The following is a 25,860-nucleotide window of genomic DNA, read 5'->3' as shown; positions in this document are numbered from 1 at the left end:
TGGGCTGAAAGATGCTCCGGGTGGGAAGGGTCCCGGGAAGCTCCTGCCACTGGCAGCGGTGGGGAGAGAACACCAGGTCTTCCCCGGCCAAACGGGTGCCAAGGCCACGGGCTTGGCCACACCTCTGCACCCCTGGTCTAGCCTGGGGGCCCTGACGAGGTGGGGCCAGGGGCTCGGTTTGGCTCTTTTGGGTGAGATTGAGTCCAAAGGAAAGCTGCCTCCTTCCCAGCCCTGGTCCAGTTTCCTTTCACGACGCGCCCAGACTCCCACTCCGCTGCAGCTGTCTTATTGACATTGCCACTCCCCCCCCACCATACTCCTGGCCCTCACCCTCACCCCCCCATAGGATCCTGCTGCCAAGAGCCCCGCCCTGCCAGCCCACCAGGCATCTTTGGGGCTCCTCTTTGTCTCGGGCTGTCCAGGGCCAGCGAGTCTGTGCCAGTGATGCTCCGAGAGCAGCCGGCGGTCCAGGGGGAGGGCACACTGGTCTCCCTCCCTCCACTCCAGACTGTGATCAGCGGTCCCCTGGCCCTCTCCACTGCAGAGGGATAGCCAGGTGGCTAGGGCTGGGGGGTGGGTACAGTCATCTCGGAGTGACTGCCCTGGAATTCTGGAATCTGGGTCACCTACAACCCAGGGAAGTCAGAGACCTTTCTCAGACCCACCCTAGACCCAGACTCAGGCTCGCACCCTCATCACGCAGGGCTGGGTGATGCTCTCCACCCTCCCCGTGTTGGTGACGGGTCTCAGGCTGGCACTCTCCCACCAACGGACTGTCTCAAAGAACTAAACCCAAATCGAGAACAGAGAGGGTGACATGGCGCGGAGCGCCCCCACCCAACACAAAGAACACACCTCCACCGTGCCCTGTTTTCTGCCCACCTCGCTTCTGCCAGGATGTCCCTCAAAGTCCCAGGCAGGTCCACGTGGCCCTCCCCCCTGCTCAATTCTGTCTGAGGGCCTGAGGATGGGGCATCAGGGTCACGGCGGCCTGCCCTCTGAGAGGAGAACCCCTGACACCCCTCCTCCGTCCCCAGCCCAGCCGCTCTAGGGGCAGGGCCGGCAGGGATCTCTCCAGAGCCTCCGCCTCCCTACCGGCCAAGGCCCCATCCCAGCCCTTCCACTCGTCCTTCCACGATCTTTGTCTGCGGAGCCGGCCGGGGCGGCGTGCTGCATGCCCGGCAGTGCGGAGAGCGCAGGATCAGCGGGCTGGGTGGATGCGGGGAAATGTCCCCCACCCAGTGTCCCCGCGTGAGACTGCAGCCCGTGGGGGGGCAAAGAGGAAACACACAGACGCTCCCGCCCGGCCCGGGCTGGGTGTGAAATACCGGATTTCCTTGTTTATTCGATTTTCTGATCATTAAGGGCTCCCGAGAGGGGCCCGGAATCACCACCCAAACAAAGCCCCTCCTGCCGCCCGCGGGGACGCCGCTCTCCCGGGGGCCCGGCCAGCGCGCGGCGCCCTCCAGCGCGGCCGGCTGGCCTTCCGCGGGCGCGGACTGCCGGTGGAGCGGCGGTCCCTGGACCCCCGAACCCCCGCCCCGCGCCCACGCGAGACAAAGCCGAGCCCTCCGCGCACGCGCCCCGGCCACCCGTCCTACCTGACGGCCACCTTGACGCAGCAGTCCCCCTGGCCGGCCATGGCGCTGCAGTGCCGGGGCCCGCGTCGATCAGGGGCGGGGGCCTGGGGGCCGATGCCCGGGGCGACGGCGGCGGCCGCGGCTGCAGAGGGCGGGGGCGCGGGCGCTGCGGGCGGGGGCTGCGGCTCCTGGAGGTGACATGCTCGCGGGCGGCCCGCGGAGGGCTCACCCGCGGCCGGCTGAGCGCCCCCGGGGCCTGGCCCGCGCGCCCCCTCGCGCCATCGGGCGGCGACGCTGGGCCAGTGGACAGCCGGGGAGCGACGGTCTCCCCACCGCGCGGCTCCCGCGCGCGCACCTCGGGCCGCGCCGAGCCTCCTGCCGCCGAGCGAACAAAGGGGGCGGGGGCCGGCCCGGCGGAGGCCCCGCCCCTGACGCCCAGGCCCCGCCCCGATCTCCGCCCCCGAGGCCGTTGCGCCAATCGAAGGCCCGACCCGGCAGCAGGGGCGCCGCGGAAGCCTTTAAAGAGACCCCTCGATGATCCGGGTCCACAAGCTCGCTGGGGGCCTGGAGAGGTTGCTTGGGGTCTTCGGAGGGACATAGCCCCAAGAGCTGATCACACCGGTGCCTCGACCCCAGAACCGCAGACCCTCGGCCTCGGTGTGACCCCCTCCCCCGCCTGCCCATAAATACGGAAGCCGGGCGCAGGGAGGGGAACTACCAAGGTCACGCAGGAGTTAGTGGCTAAGCGAGGGTAAGCACCCGGGTGTCCCGGCCCGGCGCTTCCCTGCAGAGCGTCCCACAGAGCCTGATGGTTTGTGTTCCGAAAGCTCCGGGAAAGCCTCTCTTCTGCTTTTATTCCGGTGAACTTGCCAACCTTTACTGAGGGGGGATTCTCGCTAGTGTCTAACTAAAATCCCCTGTCCCTACAACCCTGCAGCGTTTTTAATTTCATCTTTGGTTGGTTCCTGGCCAGGCTCCTAGCCTGGCTCCTCCGTTCTTGGAGACCACGAGGGCTCCAGTGACCTTTATGACCTACAGATGACTCCCACCCCCAGCCCCCCCACCCCCTTATCCCTGCTCACACTGCCAATTGCGGCTGTGCGGGCAGAGGGTCGGCGTGGGAGGCCTGAGCTGCCCCAGGGAGACAGGGAACAAAGGGAGCCCTGAGCTCCAGGCACCTGGGTAGAGGCTGGGGGGAGATGGGAGGAGGTGGGAGGGGGAGGAGGCGGGGAGGGCTGCTGCCTTCATTTGGGTACAAAAGACAAGGGAGCCCTGAGGCCTTGAAGCACTGGGTGGTGGTGGAGAAGAAATCACATTTGCCTTTCCAGTCCCTCTCCCGCCTCGGAGACCAGCCCCTTCTCCCTGCCCGCCAGCTCCCAACATTGGGGCTATTCACGGGGCCCCTCACCAGATGCCCGCCCTCCCCTCACTTCAACCAGTTCCCTCTGCTGGACCAAGCCCAAGAGGAGGACCCAGCTGCAGCTCCAGATGTGGAAGGCGCATGCTGGGGGAGGGGAAGAAGGGGAGTCTGACTCCCAGCCTCTTGCATCACCCTCAGATGATGAAACCACGTCAGAGATTTAGAAAAGGGCGCAGGCTAGGGGCGGAGGGCGCATCTTTGGTGCCATCCTCCTCCCTTCCCCTCCCCCACCCAACCAAAATAACTGCTCCACCGTAGCCCACATCCCAGTTTGGTTTGGTCAGACCAAAAAGCAAAAGATAATTTCAAGGGCAGATTTCAAGGGCAAATCAACACCCTCTACCCCAATCTGATGGAAAACAGCAGCACCACCTCGGGTGTCCTTGGGTAGGAGGGGCAGGGGTGGGGGAAGGCTTGGCAGGACCCAGCACATCTCACTAGCATTTGAACCAAGAGGAAGAGCTCTCTGGGGCCAGTGTTTCCCCCATCCTGGAGCAGGAGACCAGCAGAGTGCTGAGGAGTCAGACCCTGGACATGCTCTTCCAACCAAGATGAGAACTGGGGAGGACACTGGCATTTATGGACCATCTACATGAACAAGGCACTTTACACGCATGTCCTCACGTCACGCTCATCACCTGTGAGCTGGCTTTAGTAGCAGAGCACTGTTAGTTGCTCAGTCATGTCCAACTCTGTGACCACAGGGACTGTGGCCTGCCAGGCTCCTTTGTCCACGGGATTTCCCAGTCAAGAATACTGGAGGGGTGCCATGTCTTCCTTCAGGAGATCTTCCTGACCCAGGAATCAAACCTGAGTCTCTTGCGTTGCAGGCAGTTTCTTTACCATCTGAGCCACTAGGAAGATCTTTATTCGTTTCAGTTTTGCTAAAGGGGCCCTGAGTGTCACCCAGCATATAAGCAACAGATGCAGGACTGTGAAGTACATCCAGACTCACCAGGCCACCTCCAAACAGATGCCCAGAGAAATGATCTGGGCAGCCAGGCTCTAGACTTCTGCTCCCCAGACAGCAACGTTGCATTTTGCGAGGCTGCTCTCCTGACCAGCAGAGTCGGCTTCTCCAGGGGCTGGCTCTGGTTTCCTGCCTCCTGGAGGTCCCCTCAGACTTCGGAGAGTAGGTGACCTTCTGACTCATAGCTTCAGTGCTTCACTGCTGGGAAACGGCGCCAGAGCCCTGTGCTTTCCCCTCCCCCATCCCTCCAGGGCACACGGTACTGAGCCTGGAGGAGCCAGGAGGCGCCCAGGCTGATGCTAGGGCTTCCTAGAGGTCAGGACCTCAAGGTGGCTCCCTCCTGGGCCACCAGGGAGCCGCAGGGCAGCCTGCTGACCAGATCTTGCCTCCTGGAGCTGCCGGTCTGAGGCAAGGAGGTCAGATGGGGATCCAAGGGGTGGTCAGGAAGCTTAAACCACAGCCTGGGCAGATCTGGTTAGAGGGTCGGGGGAAGCCTGGGATGGCGCTGGCACTCCTTCGTGCCCCCAAGCCTCAGCTCAGCCCCGCTCCTTCCCTGGGTGTGTCCCCACCCCCCCTCCTCCCACTGCTCTTTTCCCTTCCCTCCTTTCCACCCCCGGGACAGCTCTGCCTCAGCTGCCTGTGCACATCTCCCCCCCCACCCCCCCACATGCACACACCCACACACATGCACACACATGTGTGCACACACGTGCATACACCCACACAATGCACACACCCGCACACACGCACAGGCACACACACGTATGTGCACACCCACACACGCACACACATCCACACATGTGTGTGCACACACCCCACACATGCACACACATGTGTGCACACATGTGCACACCCACACACGCATGTGCACACACATGCACACACGCACACCCACACACATGCACACGTATGTGCACACACCCACACATGCACACATGTGCACACACCCACACATGCACACATATATGTGCACACACTACACACATGCATGCACCCACACACATGCACACACCCACACATGCACACACGTATGTGCACACACCCACACACATGCACGCACCCACACACATGCACACACATGTGTGCACACCCACACACATGCACACACGTATGTGCACATGCATGCATACACGCACACACTCACACATGCACACGTATGTGCGTACACCCGCACACATGTGTTGCACATACGTGCATGCACATAGTCTCACACATGCACACAATGCACGGGTGCGTGCACACAGGCGCATACATGTGCACTAGTCACACACACATGTGTGCACACTCAGGCACACGAGGCACACACGTGCACATGCATGTGCACAATGTGCATGCATGCGTGTGCACACATACACACACTGGACTGCAGTGTGAGCCTCAGTTCTGTGCCCAATCCAAGACCCCCACCCCCCACTGGACATCTTGGGCTCCATTATCTCTTCTGACAGGAGTGGTGGGCGTCTGGGCAGATGGAACCCTGGGGGCCTATCCGTGGCAGGAGTCTCCCACGCTACTGTGGTGATAGTACTAGACTCCGGCAGCGACGGGGGCAGCCATCTGGCCCAGATCTCTCCTGCCCAACCCTGCTCTCCACAGCAGCCCGACAGTAACAGGCCCTAGAAGGCTCCCCAGGGGTGGCCTGCCCTTGAGTCTGCTCTGTGATTCTTCCTTAGGCGAGCACCAGGCCCTGGCTGTGGGAGGAAGTGTGAGCCTTGCTCTGGAGTTCTAGGGGTGGGGGTGGTCGGCCTCCGGCCACAGCGCCTCCCCCCCGCCCCCCGCCCTGCCCAGCTGGGCTCCTGGGAGAACAAGCCCTAGCCCACCCTACTGGTGGTGGGCCCACCGCACCTCCTGAGCCCACCTGGAGACAGAGCCCAGTCCTGCCTGCCCACAGGAGCTGTGAACCCCAGACATGGCCTACTAGTGTACAGATATGGGGACCTCCGCTTAGGGAGGGCCCAGCCTGACTTCCCCTGTTACAGAGAAAGACAGATTCAGCCATAGAGGAAACCAGAATTTGTTATAAATAGCAAGGAAGAGAGAGAAGTGCTGTGGATTACAAATAAAAAAAATCACACACACACACACTATTTTTGGTTTCAGATGTAGATGAGGGTTTAATGCACCACATAACCTCAAACACAGGAGCTTCATCCCTTCTCTGCAGTGCTTTCTAAGACAGAGCAGGTGTGGGCAACCTCAGCCTTCAGCCCTAAGGTCGTCTAATTCAGCAAGAGCCCTTTTCAGGTGAGGAGACTGAGGCCCAGGGAGGTGAAGAGATGAGTCCAGGGTCATGCAGCGAGCTGCTGAACTGGCACCCGAAACCCCAGAGGGGGCAGTGCCCCCCACAGCGTGGTGGGGCCCACAGGCTGAACCCCGGACTGCCAGTGTGAGCTCATGGTTTGCAGAAGAGTCGAGTCTGCACAAAGGAACAGAAGACAGCCGGAAGCCAGAGTCACAGAGATGCGGCTAGACCACTTGGGCTGAGTGACCCAGGCAAGTTAGGGAGCTGTGCCCATCGTCCGTCCCCCCGCCCCAGAATGGGGACAGTCCTCTCCCTCATCGTGGACTGTCATGAGCTGGAAATGGGGTGACCTGGGCGGAGCACCCCGCACAAGGCTCTGCACAGAATAGAGATGAATTTCCTTCATTTCCCATCTCTTCTTCTACGAGCCCCCATCCTCTGATTGGACAGAGAACCAACCTGTCGTAAGATGGACAGGAAGTGGGAGATGAGTGTGTGTGAGGCTGGGTGCAGGGGGTGTGCTGCGGTTGCCAGCCCAAGCTGTCCTCGTCACTGGGGGTGGGGAGGATCTCCAGCCTCCGTCGGTGGAGGGGCCAGGAGTCAGGTAGGTGTCTGCAGGGCGGGAGGGCCCCTGGGCACGCCAAACCCCTGCAGAGCACGGATGCCCCAGGTTCAGCCTCCCCAGGTGCCACCTGGTGGGCGTCTCCACTTTATTTTACCTGCCCCAGGGCTACCCCGGCCGAAGGTGTTAATGCACTTTCTCTTTCACTCCTCATGGTCTGTGAGGCAAACACTCATTGTCCTCATTTTGCAGAAGAGGAAATGGGCTCAGAGGTCACTTGGCTAGTGTCTGGTCATTAGTGTCTCCGGCAAGTATTTCCGGCTCGCTGCCTCTGGCACAGGGCAGGCCGGCGTGTCCTCACTCTGGTGTGAGCTGTGGCCCCATGACTTCCTTTGACCAATGAAATGCGAGCAGAACGCACAAGTATCCCTTGTAGGTGGATGCTTTGCACACCCGGGCACCACACACAATTGCACATGGTTTTGGGTATCCGCAAGCAATGAACTTTCATTGTGAGGAGCCGCTGAGACTACGAGCTGGTGTGTTACCTGGGCAGCGCCCCCCCAACCTGTACCAACGTCCCTAGAAGGCGCAGAACGGCATCTGGTCTGGAAAGACGCCCCGGGCCCACAGTCTCTTAGGACTCTAGCTCTTCACGCAGACCCACAGACACCACTTTGGGGTTCTGGCCTCCAGGCTACGTGGAGCCCTGCTGGCAGGTAGAAGGGGGCAGGCATCCTCAGGAACCACTCAGAGAAGCAATTAGGAAAACCCCAGGGCCTTTCCGCACCACTGGCCGTCACCTGGCAAGGAGTGGTCATGGAGGGGGTGTCAGGACACACCTGCGCTAATGTTGTGGGGGGACCCCTTCCAGGGCCCAAGAGCAGACTGTTGTCTAACACTCGGAAATGAACCATCCGAGGAGATACATGTGCTGACAAAGCAGGAGGCTTTATTGGGAAGGGGCGCCCGGGCGGAGAGCAGGAGGGTGAGGGAGCCCAGGAGAACCGCTCTGGCCTGTGGCTCGCAGGCTCAGGTTTTATGCTGATGGAGTTAGTTTCTGGGTTGTCTCTGGCCGATCATTCTGACTCAGGGTGCTTCCTGGGGGCGGGCATCACTCGGCCAAGAGGGACTCCAGCCAGGAGGATTCTGGGAGGTGGTAGGATGTATGGACTGGTGACCTTTTCCAAATTCTTCTGGTTGGTGAGGGCTTGTTGGTTCCAAGTTCGTTCCCAGGCCCTCCTGTTGTTAGATCACTCGTGCAGGTGGTTACCATGGTGCCTGGTCAGGGTGGTGGTCTTGGACAGTGGTTCCCCGAACACTGACCCTGGCCGTGCTCATTCAGCCTTCCCCACAGCACTCCGTCAGTCCTCTGTGAAACAGGGCCTCTGCAAAGGGCTGGGTAACTACCTGGAGACCCCAGACAGATCTGTCTTCTCAGAGACAGAGTACCAGCTGCTGCCATTTCTTACCGTGGTACTGGGCATCGAAGAATTGATGCTTTTGAACTGTGGTGTTGGAGAAGACTCTTGAGAGTCCCTTGGACTGCAGAGAGATCAAACCAGTCCATCCTAAAGGAAATCAATCCTGAATATTCGTAGGAAGGACTGATGCTGAAGTTGAAGCTTCACTATTTTGGCCACCTGATGCGAAGAGACAACTCATTGGAAAAGACCCTGATGCTGGGAAAGATTGAAGGCGGGAGGAGAAGGGAGTGACAGAGGATGAGATGGTTGGATGGCATCACCGACTTGATGGACATGAGGTTGAGCAAGCTCTGGGAGTTGGTGATGGACAGGGAGGCCTGCATGCGGCAGTCCATGGGGTCACAAAGAGTCGGACAAGACTGAGCGACTGAACAACGAGAAAGAGTCATCAGCTGAGAGCTGTGAGGTCAGTTCTGCTTCGGGACTTCCTGAAGACTACAGCCTGGGAGACAGGCTCTTGGCAGCAACACGGAGCTGCTCAGAAGAGGTGAGAGCAGGTCAGCCTCATGTGATTTGGAGAAGGGGTATGTCCCCCCGCGCAAACATCTCACTAAGGGTTTGCTAGTCATGGGGGACGGATGTCTCTGATGATGATTTTAGTGCTTTTCTAGGTATGAGAAGATCCAAGAAATTAGGCTCATAAAATCTGAAACTATCTAACTCTGAAGGTCTGCTCTGCAGGCTTTTCTGGAGCACAGAGGGCCTCATTTCTGACCTCTGCCCTGAGCTCTTTCAGGGAGTGTTGAAGGTTGGAGACTGCAGTGGCCAGTGACTTATGGTTTCATTCTTATGGAACCAGGTGGCCAGTGGCCCTCTCAAATAGACAGAGTTTCCCAGGGTCATCGGAGAAGGCCCACCAGAGGAGATGGGCTGGGATGGAGGAGGAAGGTTGCTGGGTGCACAGAGGTGCCGAGAGCATTGGGGTACCCATTCTGGGTGGGTGCTGGGCAGGGTGTGGCCCAGATCAGTAGGGGTTGCGGTGGGGCTGGGTTAGGGACTGTCCTGCCATCCTCCTGATAACGGGAAGTCAGCAGCTCCAGAGTGGTGTCCGGGCCCCTGCTGGACCCCTGGCCTGAAAGCTAACTCGGCCTTTCCTGGAATGAGTTTATTAATAACCCACTTCCTGGATGGTGTCGCAAGGCTGAATGAGACATTGCGTCAGGCACTTAATGAACTGGGTTTGATAAGGTTGCTACTATCATTCTATGATGACAACGATAAACTGGCGGAGGTGTTTTAAAGGGCTCATGACTAGAAGTGGACTGGGCAGCCCCTCCGCTGGGCCAGCCTGTCTCTCGGGCCTCCTCCTGGAACCGGGCTCCTTGCATGGACTCTGATGCACGTTCCTCCTCTGGGTCTTGGCTTCCTTTCTGACCATGATGAAATCTCCTCTTCTGATCATTTTAAACAAACACTGCTTGGCTCTCCTTCCTCTGAACCCTCCAAACCCCAGCAGCTGATCCTCCACATGCTTCTCTGACATCCTAGTGTTTTCAATTCTTGTTTGACACCAAGATTATTATTTGCCCTATGTATCTAGGCCAACTTCTTTTAGAATGCTTCTAAACCGGATTTAGGCTCCACTGGGGGACAGCTGTATGGCATAGGAGGAAGACGCGATGGGGTAGGGAGCTGGAGGACGAATCCAGCCCTGCCGGGCAAACGCCACCTTCAGCTGGCTCATCAGTAAACTGGCAGCAGGACCCTTGCAGGGGAGGGGGAGTGAGTGTCCCCTGCCACCATAGCTGTCAGGCCCAAGGCAGGAATGATGTGTAACTGGGGTCAGATGCCAGGGAATGGGGCCAGGGTAAGGACTGGGTTGACTGTGGCTTTTCCAGTGACCTGTGTGCCTGGCCTCCACACCTGCTGGCTGAGGGTCGGAGCTGCAGAGCCTGAGAGGACCAGCCCGATGCTGAGATGTGCGGCTGGGGGCCGAGCCGCCCAGCTCCCCAACGAGAGACTTACAGCCCCATCAGGTCAGCCTCCGCCCCATGAGGTTGGGCTCTCTCAGTGACCAGCTCTGACCCAGTCCAAGCAGCCACTTCTTGGAGGGCCGGGCCCTTCCACAGTCACCCTCATGCCTCCCAACAGCCTGGGAACAGAAATCATTCCCCCATTTACAGGAGGAAGAAGCTTGGGGCATGGGGCGGCCTTGGGGCTTCACCGGCCCAGCTCCAGGGCTGTGCTCTGTCACCTTGCACAGGGCAGCTCGGCTTCAAGGACCACTTGGCCTGGCCAGAGCTGGGCCTGGAGATGCACCGGGACCAGAGCCAGGGCGCCTCTGCACTTGGGAGCTGGGCCCACCTCCTAGGTTCAGAGATGCTCCATCTGAGCTCCACAGCTTCCAGATGAGAGAGGGGGCTTCCCGGGCCCCGAACATGGCTCAGTGACTGCCCCCTCCCCTTCACCTTGCCCCTTCTGCAGATCCCCCAGCACAGCTGGGCCCCAGGTCTGCAGGGGACAGGCTGGGAGAAGCTGGGGTGCAGCAGACAGCACTCTGGCTGGGAACCTGGTTGGAAGGCTCTGCTGACCAGAGGGGCCTGCCTGCCCCCCGCCGTGGCCCCCCGCCTGCAGCCTTCCACACTGTGTTCCCTTTGTCTTTTATTTGGGGGTCTGACAGCCCTCCATGGAGACACCCACTGATCATTTGAAGGGGAGCTGGGGATAGGCAAGACTGTGTACACGCGGCCATCAGAAGGTCCTGTGTGTGGCGGAGGAAACGGCCTGGACTCTCCCAGAGAGTGAGAGCTAGGCTTCTTCGGAGCTGGCGTGCACCTGACCCTCGGGCTGGGAGGTCAGCCAGACCTCCCGTGAGGGCCGTGGAGCCATGGCGTGGGGTTGAGTCCCGCCTGGGCCCTCCTACCAACGCGGGGCCTCTGGCGCATTACCTGTCCTGTCCTGTCCTGTCCTGGTCCTACTTGCAAAAGGAGGATGACGCTTCATGTTGAGAACAAGAGGAAATGGATGTGGGGCCACTGGAGCAGGGCCTGCCATAGAGCTGGCATTCTGTAAGCTGGGCATTATGCTCATTAATAATTCTGCTTGTGAATGGAAACCTCCTTTTATAGACTTTTTCCCGTCAGTTTTCAGCCAGGCTGCAGGTGGACTATTTTCTCTCTTCCCTGGAGGAGGCAGGGGGGCAGGGACGTGTGAGTCCTCTCTGAGACAGTGGAGCTGGGGAGGCAGCCCTCACCTCGGGAGGCCCATGCCCGCGCCCCCTCCCTGGGTTCTGGACAGACAGGGCGCAAGGCTGCAGCCCTGGGAGGGTGACCCCAGGCCAGGGGTGGGCACCAGCCAGGGCAGAGGCACACTGGTCAGCATTTCCCTGCGTTTATTTGACAGTGGCTGAACACTTTGTGTAGAAGAGTGCTCAGCTCTGGGGTTCAGGATAAGCCTGGGGGACCTGCTCCTGCCTTGGTACAACATAGCCTCAGGCTGAAAGGAAAAGCTTTAGTTGCTCAGTCGTGTCTGACTCTTTGTGACCCCATGGACTACAGCCCGCCAGGCTCCTCTGTCCATGGGATTCTCCAGGCCAGAATAGTGGAGTGGGTAGCCATTTCCTTCTTCAGGGGATCTTCTCAACCCAGGGACTGAACCCAGGTCTCCTGGATTGCAGGCAGATTTTTTACCAGCTGAACCACCAGGGAAGGCCTCGGGCTGGTGTGAAATAATGTCACAGTGGTGACCTGCTGCAATGGGGACATGTGTCATAGAGCGCCCAAGCCTTTGGGAGCATTTGCAGGGTGCTTTCTGAAGGAAGTAACAGCGAAGCTGACGACAGGCGAGGGGTCTGTTGGGCTCAGGGTTGGCTAAAAGGCAGGGCAGCTGTCCCCAGCTGGGCTGCAGCGGCTGGAGGGTGGGTAGACAGGCCCGAGGGCCGGGGCTGGGTCCAGGGCAGCCTGTCAACCCAGGCAAGGGTTGAGCACCCTATGCTGAGGCTTTGGGGGCTTCAGGGGATTTAAGCGAGGGGCTAAGATGGCAGGTTTCTCCACTGAGATGGATCAAGGTGAGGCTGGGGGCGGGCCGGAAGCTGCGAGGCCTTTGGGCGGCTGTGGCTGTAGGTGAGGCCTGGAACGAGGACAGAGTGTCAGGGGCGCCTCCGCGGGAGGGGCCGGGCCGAGAAACAGCGGGACAGGGGCCCAGGGGGCAGGGCGGGGGAGGGTCCGCCTCAGACGCGAGGTCTGAGCAGAGTGGGGCCCCAGGTCGCAGGCTGCAGGGACGGGTGAGGAGGTCGGCTCTGGGCATGACGGGCTTTCGGCTCAAGCAGGACATCCTCGGAGCTGAGGAGCAGGACACGGGGCGGCGTTTAGGCGAGATGGACCGGGCCCCGGGGGTGGGGCCGGGCCACGGGAGGCGGGGACGAGCACGGGGGCAGGGCGGGGCCGTGGGGGCGGGGCCGTGGGGGCGGGGCTGGGCGGGCCATGGGGGTGGGGCCGGGCCACGGGAGGTGGGGACGAGCATGGGGGCGGGGCTGGGTCACGGGGCCGGGGCGGGCCACGGGGGTGGGGCCAAGCACCGGGATGCGGACGGGCCACGGGGCGGGGCGGGGCCGCGGGGCGGGGCGGGGCCATGGGGGTGGGGCCGGGCCACGGGAGGTGGGGACGAGCACGGGGGCGGGGCCGAGCCGTGGGGTAGGGGCCGGGCCATGGGGGTGGGGCTGGGCCACGAGGGGGGGGACGAGCATGGGGGCGGGGCAGGGCCGTGGGGGCGGGGGTGCTCGGCACTAAGTGAGGAAGGTGATGTCCAGACAGGGGGCTGACCCTGCAGGAAGGAGGGAGGACCCAGCACCCTGAGGACGCCCTCGCGTGTGAGGTGGGCGGCCTGGGGGAGGTCACCAGGAAGCCGGCGGAGGGAGCACGTGACAGGCGAGCACCACCAGGCAGAGCGAGGAGGTGGATGCCAGGGTCTTCCCCCCGCCCCCCACCCCGGGCCGCGAGCAGACCCCCTGAGGCTCTGGGAGGTGGGCAGGCAGTGGATTCCGGTCAGGCTTCGGGGAAGGGGGTTTGTGAGGGGCCTGGCCGGGCAGAAGCTCCACGCCGTCTTCAGCGGCCCCTCCGCCCCTGCAGGAGGACCATCCGGAGGCCCCTCCGTGGGAGCAGGGTGGGGGGAGGTATAGAGGGGCCCCCGGAAGGAGACAAGCAGAGGCAGCGCCCTATCGCAGGCCTGGAGACTTTAATGTCCTGCCGGCACTGACCAGGCCTCTGAATGATACAGAAGCTCTGTCCACTCACGCAGCTTGCTGGTGAGCAGAGCGGCTTCACCTTCTGCCCGCTGACCTTGGATGTGTTTCCTGACCCCCCTGCCCGCCCCCAGCCCATCCTCTGTCCATCGAGGCTGCTGAGTTGGGCTAACCCTCCCACTCCAGCTCCCCCACCCTCACTCTCGCCAGCCCGGGCCAACACTGATGCCGGGGCCCTCATGGCCTGCGGGGAATCAGGGTCTCCTGGGAGCCCTCACGCTGGTCGAGGCTGCCCAGGGAGGACCCGAGGCCCGACCACCCCTGGGCACCAGGCATGCCCTCCAGGGCCTCGCGTCCCTGCAGAAGCTCTGCGGCTGCCACCTCCACTTCCCGCGGTTCCATCTGGCAGGCCTCCGCCAGCGCCTGGCCCGTTGCCATGACGAAGTTAGCATCCACCGCCAAGCTGTCCAGGCCCCCTCGAACCAGAGCCTGCAGGGAAGGCAGGCCGGGTGGGTGGTCCCGAGGCGCCCCCCCCACCCTCTCCACCCCAGGCCATGGCAGGGCTGCCCCAGACGCAGCACCCTCACCTCGCGGATCAGCAGGGCGGTGGCTGGAGCTGGGCCCCCGGGGGTTCTGTCCTCCATCCTGCTGCCGGGGGGTGCCTCCCCGGGCAGGGACCCTGGGGTGGGGCTCCTTGCCTCAGGCACCGGAGACTCTTCTCCCATGAGCTGTTCAGAAAGCAACAAGGCAGAGACCCCTCAGGGAGGCTGGAGCCCATGGGGATGGGGAAGCCCCAGCCAAGACCCAGGCGGGAGAGGACGGGGGTCCCGTCCCTTCTGCTGTTGAGTCACTGCTACCCACTCTCTGCCTGGAGCCTGCTTCCTGTCGTCTCTGGCCTGTTACCTGGCAGGAGGCGGCGGGGGCCTGGGCTCCGGGCATCCTTCTCCAGGGATGCTGTCCCTGCAGCCTCTCCACTCGGGACTTGCTGTGGGGCCCTGTTGGCAGAGTGGGCTCAGGGCTCCGTCCTCCTGGGGGCCGTGGGTCCACAGAGCTCCCCTCGGCCAGCCAGCCCCACCCTGAGGCCCTCAGGGTCCTAGAGGTCCACCTACCCTGGGCCACGCAGGACCACCCCCCCACCGCACCTCCCCACCCCCATTTGCCCTGGTCTCTGTCCTTGTGGGCTTGGGAGGGGATCAAGGCCAGACCCTGACCAGCTTTGGCCAAGCTGATCTTTGTGTGAGCATGCATGGGTGAACATGCGAGGTGTGTGTGGGTGTCCATGAGCGTGAAAGTGTGTCAGGGTCGGAACACGTGCCGAGCACCCTCGTCCCCCGTGAACTGCAGCTTCCTCGGTTCCCTCCTGTCCCGCGCAGCGGTCTAGGACCCACGGGGCAGCCGCCAGGTCAGCTGCTGAAGGGCAGAGCTGAGCTGCCAGTGCGTCCAGGGGCTCTCCTCTGGCCGGGGAGGGGCGTGCCCGGGGAGGGCCCTTTCACAGTGCAGACACCACCCCCCTCTCTTCACTCTGGCCCCTGTGTGGCCCCTTCCTCTGCTTGGGTGACGAGCTGCCCCCGTCACCACGGGCTCTCCTGACCGAGTTCCCCAACCGGACAGCAGGCTCCCCAGGCCTCTCTGGGAGAAGGCCAACCCCTCAGGGGCACAGGAGAGACTGACCCAGGGCCCCCTGGGGCTGGCCGAAGGGTCCTCCTCTGGCGGCAGGCGTCTCTGTCTCCTCTGCAAGCTCCCCTTCATAGTGGACGCTGAAACGGGAGCGGGGCCAGTGAGCCGCGGGCTGCTGCTGCTCCACCCCGGCCCTCCTGGGCCCCACAGCCTCCCTCAGGCCTGGGCCCGTTGCTGTGGAGTGGCCTTGACTCCCGAGTCCTTGGTTTTGGAAGCTCCCTCAGTGTCCCTAGCTAGCTGGGTCCCAGGCCCTCTGTCTTCTCAGGACGTACTCTCTGAGGTCATTTGGTCACAGCTGTGCCCCATGGCACACCCCCCGACAAGACTGCAACAGTCTGGGTACAGGCCCGGACCTGCACGTCCACAGCGCCCACACCACACTGACCCTGCAGGCGTGGGAGAGCAGGCACCCTCCTGGGCGTGTGGACTTAATTCAGGGGCTCTCTGGCTGGAACGGGGTGCAAGCAGCCTGGCCTGGGAAGTGGCATTTCCCCTGACCTCTGCCCTGTCGTACCCGTTATGGAGGGTGAGGAACCCAGACTCCCCAGGCCAAGCACACCCCAGCCCTGGGCCTCAGGTCTAGCACAGAAGGTCTGCGTGGAGGGCCAAGGCCCTCTCTGCTCATCCCTCGATCCCTGGCTCTCAGTCACAGGTTATATCCAGTCCGCAGCCCGGGGCTGGCGACAGGGGAACCACCGGAGCCCAGATCCAACAACAGAACCGTAACTGATCAGGTTTTCATAGGATGTGCCTCTTCTAACCTTGCAGGTCGTATTCTGGACCAGCCAAGACAATGGAAGAAAAGCCACTGGGCACTGACTGAGGCCGACCCGAGGCTGCCCCCTGCTGGCCACATGCGTCTCTGCCGTCCAGGCCAGTCTCTCGCAGCATGGCAAAGGCTGGACCCCAGAGCGTGCCCCTCAAAAGCCAGGAGCCCACCAGCCATGTCTACCTGGGCCCATCCCAGCCCCTACATCCCGGGTTGCTGGCTGCTGCCACTACCTGGGAAATGCCTGGCTGTTGCCATGGTTGCTGTTGCCACTGGCAACATTGGCATTGGCATTGTTGGTGTTGGCGCGAGCAAGGGGGTGGGTGCTCGGACGTTGAGGGAAGTCCTCCAGGAAGACGGGTGATTCCATCTCCTCCATCTCAATTTCAGTAAACTGGAGGGGTCTCTGGTTGGCCATGTGAGGGGCCAACGAGTTGGTCCTTTCCAGGAAGCTATCCACCTGGCCAAACAGGCCGCCGGTCCTCTGGGGTGAGGAGGAGAGGGGAGGGACTGAGAGCGGGGACCGGGGCTGGGAGCGGAGGGACCAGCACCCAGACACAGGCCGGTGCTGGGAACGGGGCCAGAGGGGAGCGGGCCAGGCTGAGGTCACAGGAGGGACCAGTGCCCTCAGGGTGTCCTCAGTTTGGGGGAATAGACTAGACACCTCTAAGAACTGTAGGGTACCAGATATTCGGACAGGAATGTGGGGAGTGGGAAGCCTGGAGCCGGGCGTCTGGAGGAAGGGCTCTAGTCCCACCTCCGAAAGTCACTTGGAGAGCGGCACTGGACATCAGAGGGTCTCTCTGGGCCCCCATTCCTATGAATAACCCAAGAAGCTTCAGCAAGGTGGTCCTCAGAGACCCTCCAGCGAGGTGGGTGGGCATCTGATGCGTGGAGCTGCCTCGGGCTCGGGCGGAGGAGGAGGGGGAGGTTGGGAGGGGACGAGCGGAAGGACGGGGCACCTCAAGCAGGAGGGTCACTGGGTGGGTGTCCCGGGAGCCGTGGGCAGCGGGGCAGCGGGCATCCTCAGCCCTGAGGGCGTGGCGGGGCTCCCAGGCTCTGTCCTGGAGCACACACACCAAGGGCCACCGCCTCACTCACCCGGAAGATCCCTTCCTCCATCGCGGCCTCCACCATGGCCCTCTCCAGCTCCTCCTCGGCCGTTAGGTCTCCCGAGATGGTGCGGCGGATCTCGGGGGCTGCCTCTTCCTCGATGGTCCTCAGTCCGGCCTGGGGACGGAGAAGGGACTCAGGGGCGCTCCAGGCCAGGAGGGGAGGATAGACTGCTTCCCTCACTCTCTCCTAATACTGGCAACCGGGGCTCCCCTGAAGGCCCGGGCCCGTCCTTTCCTGCCCCGGGGCTCCTCCTCCAGCCTTTGGGTCATCCAAGCCCTAAGCTCTCAAGCTGTCTTCTTTTGCCCTCATGGGGACTTCATCCCCGCCCAGGTCTCCAGGCTGGGAAATCCTCTCACTCCACACCATCTTCACACACATGACTTCTTTGGATTGCAGTGTCATTAATGCCACACTGAGAGCTGATCAGAGTTCATCTCATCAGCAGTGGGACAAATCAAGGTTGGTGTCACCTGACAGTCTGCAAAGAGAACACAGTATCCATGCTGGGACATTCCTGTCCAGGAAGCAAGCCCTTGACCTGTCACGAGGGAACGTCCCACAAAACCTGGCTGGAATCTTCCCAGTGTCAAGGTCGCATCAAGGAAAGACTGAGGAGCTAAAGACTAAAGAGATCGCACAGCTAAACACAACACGTGATTCTAGGTCCAATCCTTTTGCCGTGAAGGACGTTATTGGGACCGCTGGTGAAACGTGCGTGGGGCCTAAGGATTCCATGGGACTAAACACATCCATTTCCTGATCTTGGTGGCTGCATCACGGGTATGCAGGAGGCTTACGGAGGAACATGCCCTTGTTTTCAGGAAATGGACACTGACCTGTTCGGGACCGATGGAACACTGGGCATGACTCTCAAATGGTTCAGAAAAAAAAAAGACTTTTATATTGCACATGCAACTTTTAAAACTCTGAGATTGTTTCACAGTAAAAATTGAAATAAAATTTTGAACACAGCCCAATTATGTGGATGCTTTTTTAATTTATCCATTATGTGCACTATACTTAAAACATTGAAATTAAAAACAGACAAGGGCTTCCCTGGTGGCTTGTGGTCAAGAGCCCTCCTGACAATGCAGGAGGCACGGGTTTGACCCCTGGTCTGGGAAGATCTCACATGCCGTGGAGCAGCTACGCCCGTGCACCACCACCAGTGAATCTGTGCTCTGGAGCCTTGGAGCCACAGCTACTGAACCCACGCACTGGAACTCCTAAGCCTGAGTGCCCTAGAGCCTGTGCTCCACACCAAGAGAAGCCACTGCAGTGAGAAGCCCGTGCAACCAAGCGTAGCCCCTGCTCGCCACAACGAGAGGAGAGCCCGCGAAGCAGTGAAGACCCAGCGCAACCAAAAAATAAATAAATAAAATAAAAATTGTAAGAAGAAAAACGGGCAAGATAACACAAAATTTGACATATATTTGCATACCCAGTGGGTCATTTCAAGCCCTTCCCTCCCCTGGGAAACCTGCCCTCTTTGGAGACCACGGCTGTCACCGAGCCCAACCTCTCCCTTGTGTTCAGGGGGTAGGACCGTGGCTCTGGGTCATATCATCCCAGGGACGGAAGGGCTCCGGGTTCCTCCCTCGAGCTTGAAGCATCTTCCATCCAGAGCCATCATCTCACCCCCCACGCGTCCTGGCTCCTCCCGCCCTGCCTGCCTTCCCTGCCGGCCCCCAAACACGCAGAGAGGGAGCTGGAGTCTGGAGCCCAGCTCAGCAGGGAGGCCCCGGCGCTCGGGGAGGGCTTACCTGGATCTGCACGGTGTCCTTCTTGGGCCGGTACCCATAATACTCCTCCTGGCGCCTCATGAACTTCCGGAAGTGCTCCTGGATGAGGAACGTGGCGTAGAACTTCCCCACCGTCACCTCGTCATCTGCAGAGGGGCCGACCGCGGCCGGCGGGCGTCTGAGGCTGGGGTCTGCGTTGGGCCAAGCCGGGACTGGCCCCCAGCTCCCCTCCTCTCGCTGGCCTGAGCGCACGGGGTCTGCCCAAGGCTACAGAGGGCCGGGCTGCACCCCGACACCCCGGGCTCCCCATGGGGGCAGGGCTGCCTCTGGGCCCCGGCGCGCCCACCTCCTATGGGAGGGATGACCTGGTCCAGGAGCTTCATGCTGGTTCTCTTCCAGACCTTCTTGATGATGGCCCGCAGCTCCTCGTTGGCCTGCTCGAAGTTACCTGGGCAGCAGACAGGCCGGGTCAGCGCACTCGACACGCCACCTCTCGCTCAGCAGACGGTGGCTGGCTTTCCCCTGTGGCGGCGGCTGCCCTGGGCACAGACTTTGCTGGGGGTGGGGGGGACGATTGCTGTGCCCCTGGGCAGCCCAGCCTCAGGTCACATTTGCCCCAGGCCTTGGCTTCCAGCACCCAGAGTGGCCGACTGCAGAGGCTGTCCCCTCCTGTCCTCCCTGCCGTCCCAGGACAGTCATCAATCCCCTGCACACTTGGTCTGTTCCGCCTCCTCCAGGCAGCCCTCCAGGTGCTCGGCCTCGGCCCCTCCCTGACCCCGGCCCCGCTCTCCTTGCCCTCCCCAGGAAGCCTTCCCTGCCGCTGCCACCCCCACCCCCCCACCCCGGCTGTCCTCCGGTCTGACGCCCCCCGGGGCCCACGCCTCCCGCCCCACCCCCGTCAGAGCTGGCCATGTGAGGACCGAGGCTGGGGGACTCTGCCCTACAGAACCCGGGGGTGCCCGCTGAGCCCAACGTGGCCTCGGCCGGGGTCCGCGCTTTGCTTCTCCCCAAGACCCCCGAGCCCGACCTTCAGCTCAGAGGGCCTGGCGGGACCTGCGGGAAAGCCCGCCCCCGGGGAGGGGCCGCCCACACCTTCCGTCTTGATCTTCAGCGCTGTGCGCACCAGGGCGAAGAGCGTGGCGTTGAAGGTGACCGTGCCGTCGCTGTTGAGGGGCATGTTCATGCCCACCAGCCGCTGTGCGGAGAGGGGGGCTCACTGCGGGCGGGGCCACCGGGCAGGTGTTCGTCCTCGCCGGGAGGGGGCGGGGGGCGGGGCTGGGGGGGAGGCTGACCATGGGGGAGGGGCGGGGCTGGGGGAGACTGACCATGAAGAGGGGTCTGGGGGAGGCTGACCGTGAGGGTGGGGACAGGGACGGGGGAGACTGACCATGAGCGGGGGGATGGGGCTGGGGGAGACTGACCATGGTGGAGGGGGCGGGGCTGGGGGAGGCTGACCATGAAGAGGGGTCTGGGGGAGACTGACCATGGGGGAGGGGGCGGGGCTGGGGGAGGCTGACCGTGAGGGTGGGGACAGGGACGGGGGAGACTGACCATGGGGAGGGGGCGGGGCTGGGGGAGGCTGAGCATGAGGGGAGGGGCTGGGGTGCGGGGTGGCCACCGTCCCTTCCCTGAGGGGGTAAAATGTGAGCTGGGGACGCTGCTGAGATTTAGGTCCCAGGCAGTGATGTGGGCACCCAGGGGACAGCTGCTCTAAAGTGACTCACCCACTCGCCCCGCCCCAGGGCCCCTGCCTCCTCCTCCCACCCGGGGTGGGGGTCGGTGGAGGTGGGAGGGGGTGCCCACCCCTCGCCGGCAGCGCTGGTTACCTTACATGCTACCCGGTGGGGGCAGAACTTCCCGAAGCCCAGCGGGGGCTGGATCCTCCTCAGCAGGGTCACGACATCCAGGTGCTTGATTCTGCCCCTGCAGGGGGACACCAGACCTGTGCACCGTGCAGCCCCGGACCTCCCTCCCTGCTTGGAGAAGGGCCCTGGGGAGGGAGCCAGGAGACCGGGACGCCTCCTGCCTTCCAGCCCTGTGTGGGCAGCGGAAGCTGTTTCCTTTCTGAAGCAGGAACAATGTTCTAATTCACCACTGCCCAGCACACAGAATGGGCTCTCTGTTGGCGGGGGTTGGGGGGGTGGCAGGTGAGAAGAGGCCAGTGTCCCTTCAGATACGGGATCTCCAGGGCTGGGATCCAGACCTCATTTTTCCCACCGGGGAGCCTTCCTTGGGCTTTAGTCAAGCTGTCTGGGGGCTCGTGGGTTGTACTAAGAGAAGCAGAGGGTGTGGATCAGGGGAGGGTAAAGCCCACTCGCAGAGACGGGTGGGGACGGCAGTGCAGTCACAGGCTAACGAACGCGTCCCGGTTGGCATGGCGCCTGGCACCTGGGAAGTCATCACCCGTGAGCAGGCGGCCTTCTTGGCAAGAGCGTAAGGCAGCCAGCCTCCCCAGAGTTCAAGTGCACTCAAGGCCCGGAGGCCAGGTTACCCCAGCACAGACCCTGGTCCGGTCAGTGTCGGGCGAGGCTGGGGCCTGCACTCTCCTCAAGCTCAGCTGCTTGCCCAGTGCCCATATCCTGAGCAGTGGGGCCTAGAATTCCTGGGGAGGTAGTGAGCTCTCTGCTCCTAGAAGTGTCCAAGCGAAGCTGGACGACCATCTCCCAGTGAAGAGCAGGGGGCTTCTGCCCCGGGGGCAGTGGGTTCCCTCCTAACCCAGAGAGACTCCACTTCTCTGCTCTGGGCCCTTGGGTGGCAAAGGGAGGGAAAGCCCGCTCCTTCCTGTTGGACTGGAGGGTGGCTTGCTGTCAGAAGCCAGGCTGGGAGGGGGACCTAAATCTCTCTCTAGAATCGGAGGAGTTGGTGGAGGGATGGTCCAGCCCCAGGCCGGCAGCCTGGACTCACGTAGCCTCTGGGTCGTACTCCGCCCAGATGGCCTTGAACTCGTCCAGGTGATGAGGGCCCAGGATGGACCAGTCCCGCGTGAGGTAGTCAAAGTTGTCCATGATGACGGCCACGAAGAGGTTGATGATCTGTGGGAGGAGAGCAGAGGGGTCCCTGCACGGAAAGGCAGGTGGCACGGTGATAGGCTGCGGGTGTCCACGGGGCCCGGGGGTGTCCACGGGGCCTGCGGGTGTCCACGGGGCCTGGGGTGTCCACGGGGCCTGGGCCCATAGCTTCTCCGGCGCCCAGTCTCCCCGCCCTCTGGCAATCGCGTCCGCACACGAGCAGCCCGTCACTGCTCAGGTCCAGGTCCTCTGCCAGGGCCCCAGGGACTCATGCTTTACGTCCCAACCTCAGCCTCTCGCCTTTACCCCCGAGGGACGCTGGTCCCCCCGGACACTGCCCCTGTGCTGTTCTCGCCTGTTCTGTATCACTGGGTGTGCCTCTGAAAGGCAAGCTTTGTTGCACATGGACCCCTGGCACCCGGGGGTGTCTTCAGGGCCAGGACAGTGTCCTATTCACGTTCATGTTTCTGTCCTCTGCCCTGAGCTCAGGGAACGTGAGATGCTCAAACTGTTTTAATAAACATAGGAAAGAAAACAAGCGAGGGCCCGGGGCTGTCGGGCGCTCTGCTGCCCGTGTGGGAGACGGAGCCCTGAAGCCTCAAAGCCGTCTGTGCTCTGCTCCAGGCCCTTGCCATGGCTCTGCCTCCAGACTCAACCTCTCAGGGGCGGCAAGCTTCTCTTCCAAGGGAAGAGAGAGGGGCAGATGGCTTTGCTCTCTATTTTAGGAAGTAAAATAGAAGCCTCTGTTTTAGTGCAGAGTCTCAGTAAATTCTTTTGATTTTTTGATTACTAATTGCTAATGACAACAACAAAAAGGTAAAACCTTTGGACAACTCCTCTGGAGCCTGAGAATCGCACCAAGGAAAAGAAGCCACACCCAGACTGACCACAGCAGGGACGCCAGCCGGAGCCCTGTCTGTCTCCTGTGTCCCTGAGCTGCGTCCCTGGAGGGGCAGAGGCGGCCGGGGCGGGGCGTGGGGCTGCCCCGGGCTCGGCGCGTCCCGCCTGCCTCCGGGCCCTCACCAGGAAGGCGCACAGCATGTAGAAGCTGAGGAAGTAATAGTAGGCGAAGTCCGTGCCGCAGGTGTGCTCCTCCCCGGGGGCGTAGTCCGACTCGGGGTCACAGAGCTGGCCGTAGCTGCAGGCCAGCAGGATCTCCTGCCATGCCTCGCCCGTGGCGCACCTGGAAGGCACAGGTCCCCGCGCCTCTCACTCCGGGCCCCGGGGGAGGGAGCCGCCAGCCCCGAGCGAGCAGGACGTTTGGGAGCAGGTTGGCGCCCCTCCGGACCTGGGGTCCCCGGGCTGCCCCTCTGCACTGAGGCTCCCCTGCTCTACCCCACGTGGGGTGCCCCGGGCAGGGGCTAAACAGAAAGGGGGCTTCCTGGACGGAGGCGCAAAATCAGTCCAGGACTCACGTCATCAGTGGGGCAGCAAGAGAGCTGACCCCAGAACATGGGGTCAGAGGTCGTCAAGGCCTCACCCTCCCTCTGAGGGACCCTGGACCTCTGCCTCCCGCTTTGGTGCAATGAGGGTGGGGGACATGCAGGACCCCAGAGCACCATGGAGTGCTCGTCCCGGAGTGACTGAAACGGGGGTGGGGGCTGTCCAGGGTGAGCATCGAGAAGGACAGCAAAGCCTTGGCCCTTCTGAGTGAGCGCAGGGCCCACGTGTAGGAACCCGGTTGGCCTCCCATGGTCTGGGGGAGGGGGTAGCGGGGAGGGGGCCTCCTGCCTGAAGAGCAGCAGCACCGCCTGGGGGAAGGTCTGGAAGTTGTTGTTGCGGTTGATCTGGGTCCCGTCCACCAAGGCAATCTTCCCGAACATCTGCAGGCCACGAAGGGCTGGACTGTGGACCTGGACAGGTCTCCCACTGTCCCCAGCTCCCCCAATACCCTCCACCTCAGGTCACACAAACCGGGCTGCAGCTGACCCCTGAGCAATGCCAGGGTGTAAGTCTACAGTCAGCCCCCTGCCCTGTATCCACGGTTCCACATCCATGGATTCAACCAACCATGAATCCCATGGAGCCCTAGTACATGTTCCCTGAAAAATGCACGGATACATGGACACCCAAAGTTCAAACCTGCCTTGTTCAAGGCTCACTTGTGTTTCCAAGGTTGGTGAAGTTTTTCCCCTCAAGCCAAATAAATCTGGGAGGGGGGACAGTGTTCCTAACCAAGAGCTGACTTAGAGTCTCAATGCAGGGAGCAGGGTGCTCCAGGAGAGGGTAGCCGAGATCACCAGAGCCTCCAACAGGGGCCTTGGAGGGCAGCTCCGGCCTTGTCCATCTGCCCACAAACTTCCCCTGGGCTGCCTCCTCCTGACTGATGCTGGCCCGTCTGGGAACCACCTCCTCCTCTGGGGCTGTGGCCAAGCCCTGGGCTGCCAGGATGCAGGAGGCAGGCTGGGTGAGGGTCCAGGCTGCAGGCCGGCCGGCCTCCCGGGGCCCCTCTGGCCCCTCACCTGCATGCCGATGACCGCGTAGATGAAGAAGAGCATGACGATGAGCAGGGCCACGTAGGGCAGGGCCTGCGGGCGAGGACGGCGGCTCAGGGTGCAGGGCTCCACCGTGCGCCAGGCTCGGGGCCCTCCCTTAGCTCACCGGGGCCCCAAGGCCCACGGGCCGCACCCAGGGTGGCCCCGACGTCCCCGCAACCCCTGCGGATACAGTCCGGTGGGTGGGCGGGGTCCCCTGGTGGGCGGGTTCCCGGGGTGGGCGGGGTCCCTGGGTGGGTGTTGTCCCTGGGTGGACCGGGTTCCATGGTGGGCAGGGTCCTGGGGTGCGATGCGTGGGTGTGGTCCCGTGTGGGCGGGGACCCGTGTGGGCGGGGACCCAGGTGGCCGGGATTGCACACCTGGAAGGACTTGATGAAGGTCCAGAGCAGCGTGCGCACGCCCTCCGCGCGGCTCAGCAGCTTGATCAGCCTCATGACGCGGAACAGGCGGAAGAAGGCGCTGGAGATGCGGGCGCTCTCATCGGGGTCCTGCGGGGCGCAGCCCCAGGGTCAGTCTGGGGCCGGGGGCGGGCGGGGAGAGGGCAGGCAGGCGGGGAGGGCAGTGTGTGCGGGACGTGTCGCGGTGGAGGTCTTCCAGCCCACCCCGCGGGGCCTGCTGGGCCCTCGCGGGGCCCGGGGCCCTGGGCTTGCTCAGCCGAGGCGGGGTGGGCGGGGCGCCAAGCGGTGAGCTGGGCGGACAGGCATTCTGTCCGCCCTGGGGGAGGCAGCGGCCAGGCCCCGTACCTGCCCTCTGTCCTGCCTCGTGTCACCTCCTCCCCAAGCTGCCACTCAGCCGAGGACCCCGGCAGCGCTCCCGCCCCTCCCAGTGCCCGCCCAGCGCAGAGTCTCCCAGAAGCTCAGCTGCTCTGTGGCCATCGATTCAATGGCCACTCCACGCCCACCCTGCCCCGCACGTGCCTGTCCCAAGCCGGAAGGCCTCTGCCCTGAGCCCCCCTGAGACACTGGATGAATGGCCAGGGAGACCCTTGCCTGGCCTTTGGAGTCCCCACAAGCTTGGTGCTGGTGACCCGTCACTGAGGTTCTCTGCCATCCAGTCCCCTCTGGATGCTCCCGCCAGCACAGAGCCCCACTTCCCACTGCACCCATGCACACTCTGGTGGCACAGAGTCTCCGCCCACCCCCAACCGGACCCTCGGGGGCCTGCTCGGGGCAGGGGGCCCTGAGTGCGTCTGCCCCATGCAGTCCAGCGGCCAGGCCCGGGCATGCAAGCTGCAGGGCAGAGCTGGCGGGCGAGCTGGGCAGGCTCATGCAGCCTGGAATTACAACGTTCCCGCAGCCGCCACCCAGGCAATACAGTCCCCCGCTGGAGGCCAGGAAAGTCTGTGGAGAGAGAGGGGGAGGGGAGAGAGGAGGGACACGGTGGGAGGGAGGTGAGGCGTCAGAGAGGACAGACCACGGAGAGTTACAGAGAGAACAAGGCGGTGAGGTGGGGGGTGAGGACCCCCGATGGCTGCCGGTTAGGAGCTGGGTGGGTGGGTGGACGGGGGTGAGGAGGAAGCTGTGGGGATGGTGAGGCGACAGGCCAGGGGCCAGGGAGCAAGAAGAGGAGGGAAGACGGAACACAGGCAGGCTCCATTCGCCTCCAAGATGCAG

General features: G+C 62.6%; 2 protein-coding genes across 5 annotated transcripts in view; both read right to left on the bottom strand.

Moving 5' to 3' along the window:
- KIF21B (kinesin family member 21B) overlaps nucleotides 1-1,979 on the bottom strand; it is a 43,194-nt gene extending 41,215 nt beyond the window's left edge. For 2 of the 4 annotated variants that reach the window (XM_043485175.1, XM_043485176.1), the window contains exon 1: nucleotides 1,602-1,979. In XM_043485175.1, coding sequence (XP_043341110.1) covers nucleotides 1,602-1,642 — 41 coding nt within the window. In that variant the 5' untranslated portion in view covers nucleotides 1,643-1,979. The remainder of the gene's footprint in view (nucleotides 1-1,601) is intronic. The other 2 variants (XM_043485177.1, XM_043485178.1) reach the window with 1 other exon arrangement.
- Nucleotides 1,980-13,418: 11,439 nt separating this feature from the next.
- Nucleotides 13,419-25,860, bottom strand: part of CACNA1S (calcium voltage-gated channel subunit alpha1 S) — a 55,495-nt gene continuing 43,053 nt past the window's right edge. The window contains exons 29-44 of the mRNA XM_043485773.1: nucleotides 25,531-25,587; nucleotides 24,607-24,735; nucleotides 24,215-24,280; nucleotides 23,484-23,575; nucleotides 22,776-22,935; nucleotides 21,649-21,776; nucleotides 20,571-20,667; nucleotides 19,837-19,939; nucleotides 19,091-19,192; nucleotides 18,766-18,890; nucleotides 16,988-17,116; nucleotides 16,120-16,370; nucleotides 15,112-15,197; nucleotides 14,344-14,435; nucleotides 14,028-14,168; nucleotides 13,419-13,929 (exon numbers count right to left, since the gene is read on the bottom strand). Coding sequence (XP_043341708.1) covers nucleotides 13,678-13,929; nucleotides 14,028-14,168; nucleotides 14,344-14,435; nucleotides 15,112-15,197; nucleotides 16,120-16,370; nucleotides 16,988-17,116; nucleotides 18,766-18,890; nucleotides 19,091-19,192; nucleotides 19,837-19,939; nucleotides 20,571-20,667; nucleotides 21,649-21,776; nucleotides 22,776-22,935; nucleotides 23,484-23,575; nucleotides 24,215-24,280; nucleotides 24,607-24,735; nucleotides 25,531-25,587 — 2,010 coding nt within the window. The 3' untranslated portion in view covers nucleotides 13,419-13,677. The remainder of the gene's footprint in view (nucleotides 13,930-14,027; nucleotides 14,169-14,343; nucleotides 14,436-15,111; nucleotides 15,198-16,119; nucleotides 16,371-16,987; nucleotides 17,117-18,765; nucleotides 18,891-19,090; nucleotides 19,193-19,836; nucleotides 19,940-20,570; nucleotides 20,668-21,648; nucleotides 21,777-22,775; nucleotides 22,936-23,483; nucleotides 23,576-24,214; nucleotides 24,281-24,606; nucleotides 24,736-25,530; nucleotides 25,588-25,860) is intronic.

This window comes from Cervus canadensis, chromosome 13 (assembly GCF_019320065.1).
Source record: "Cervus canadensis isolate Bull #8, Minnesota chromosome 13, ASM1932006v1, whole genome shotgun sequence".
Classification (NCBI taxonomy): Eukaryota; Metazoa; Chordata; class Mammalia; order Artiodactyla; family Cervidae; genus Cervus; species Cervus canadensis.
This window is presented reverse-complemented; position numbering and strand designations above follow the sequence as displayed.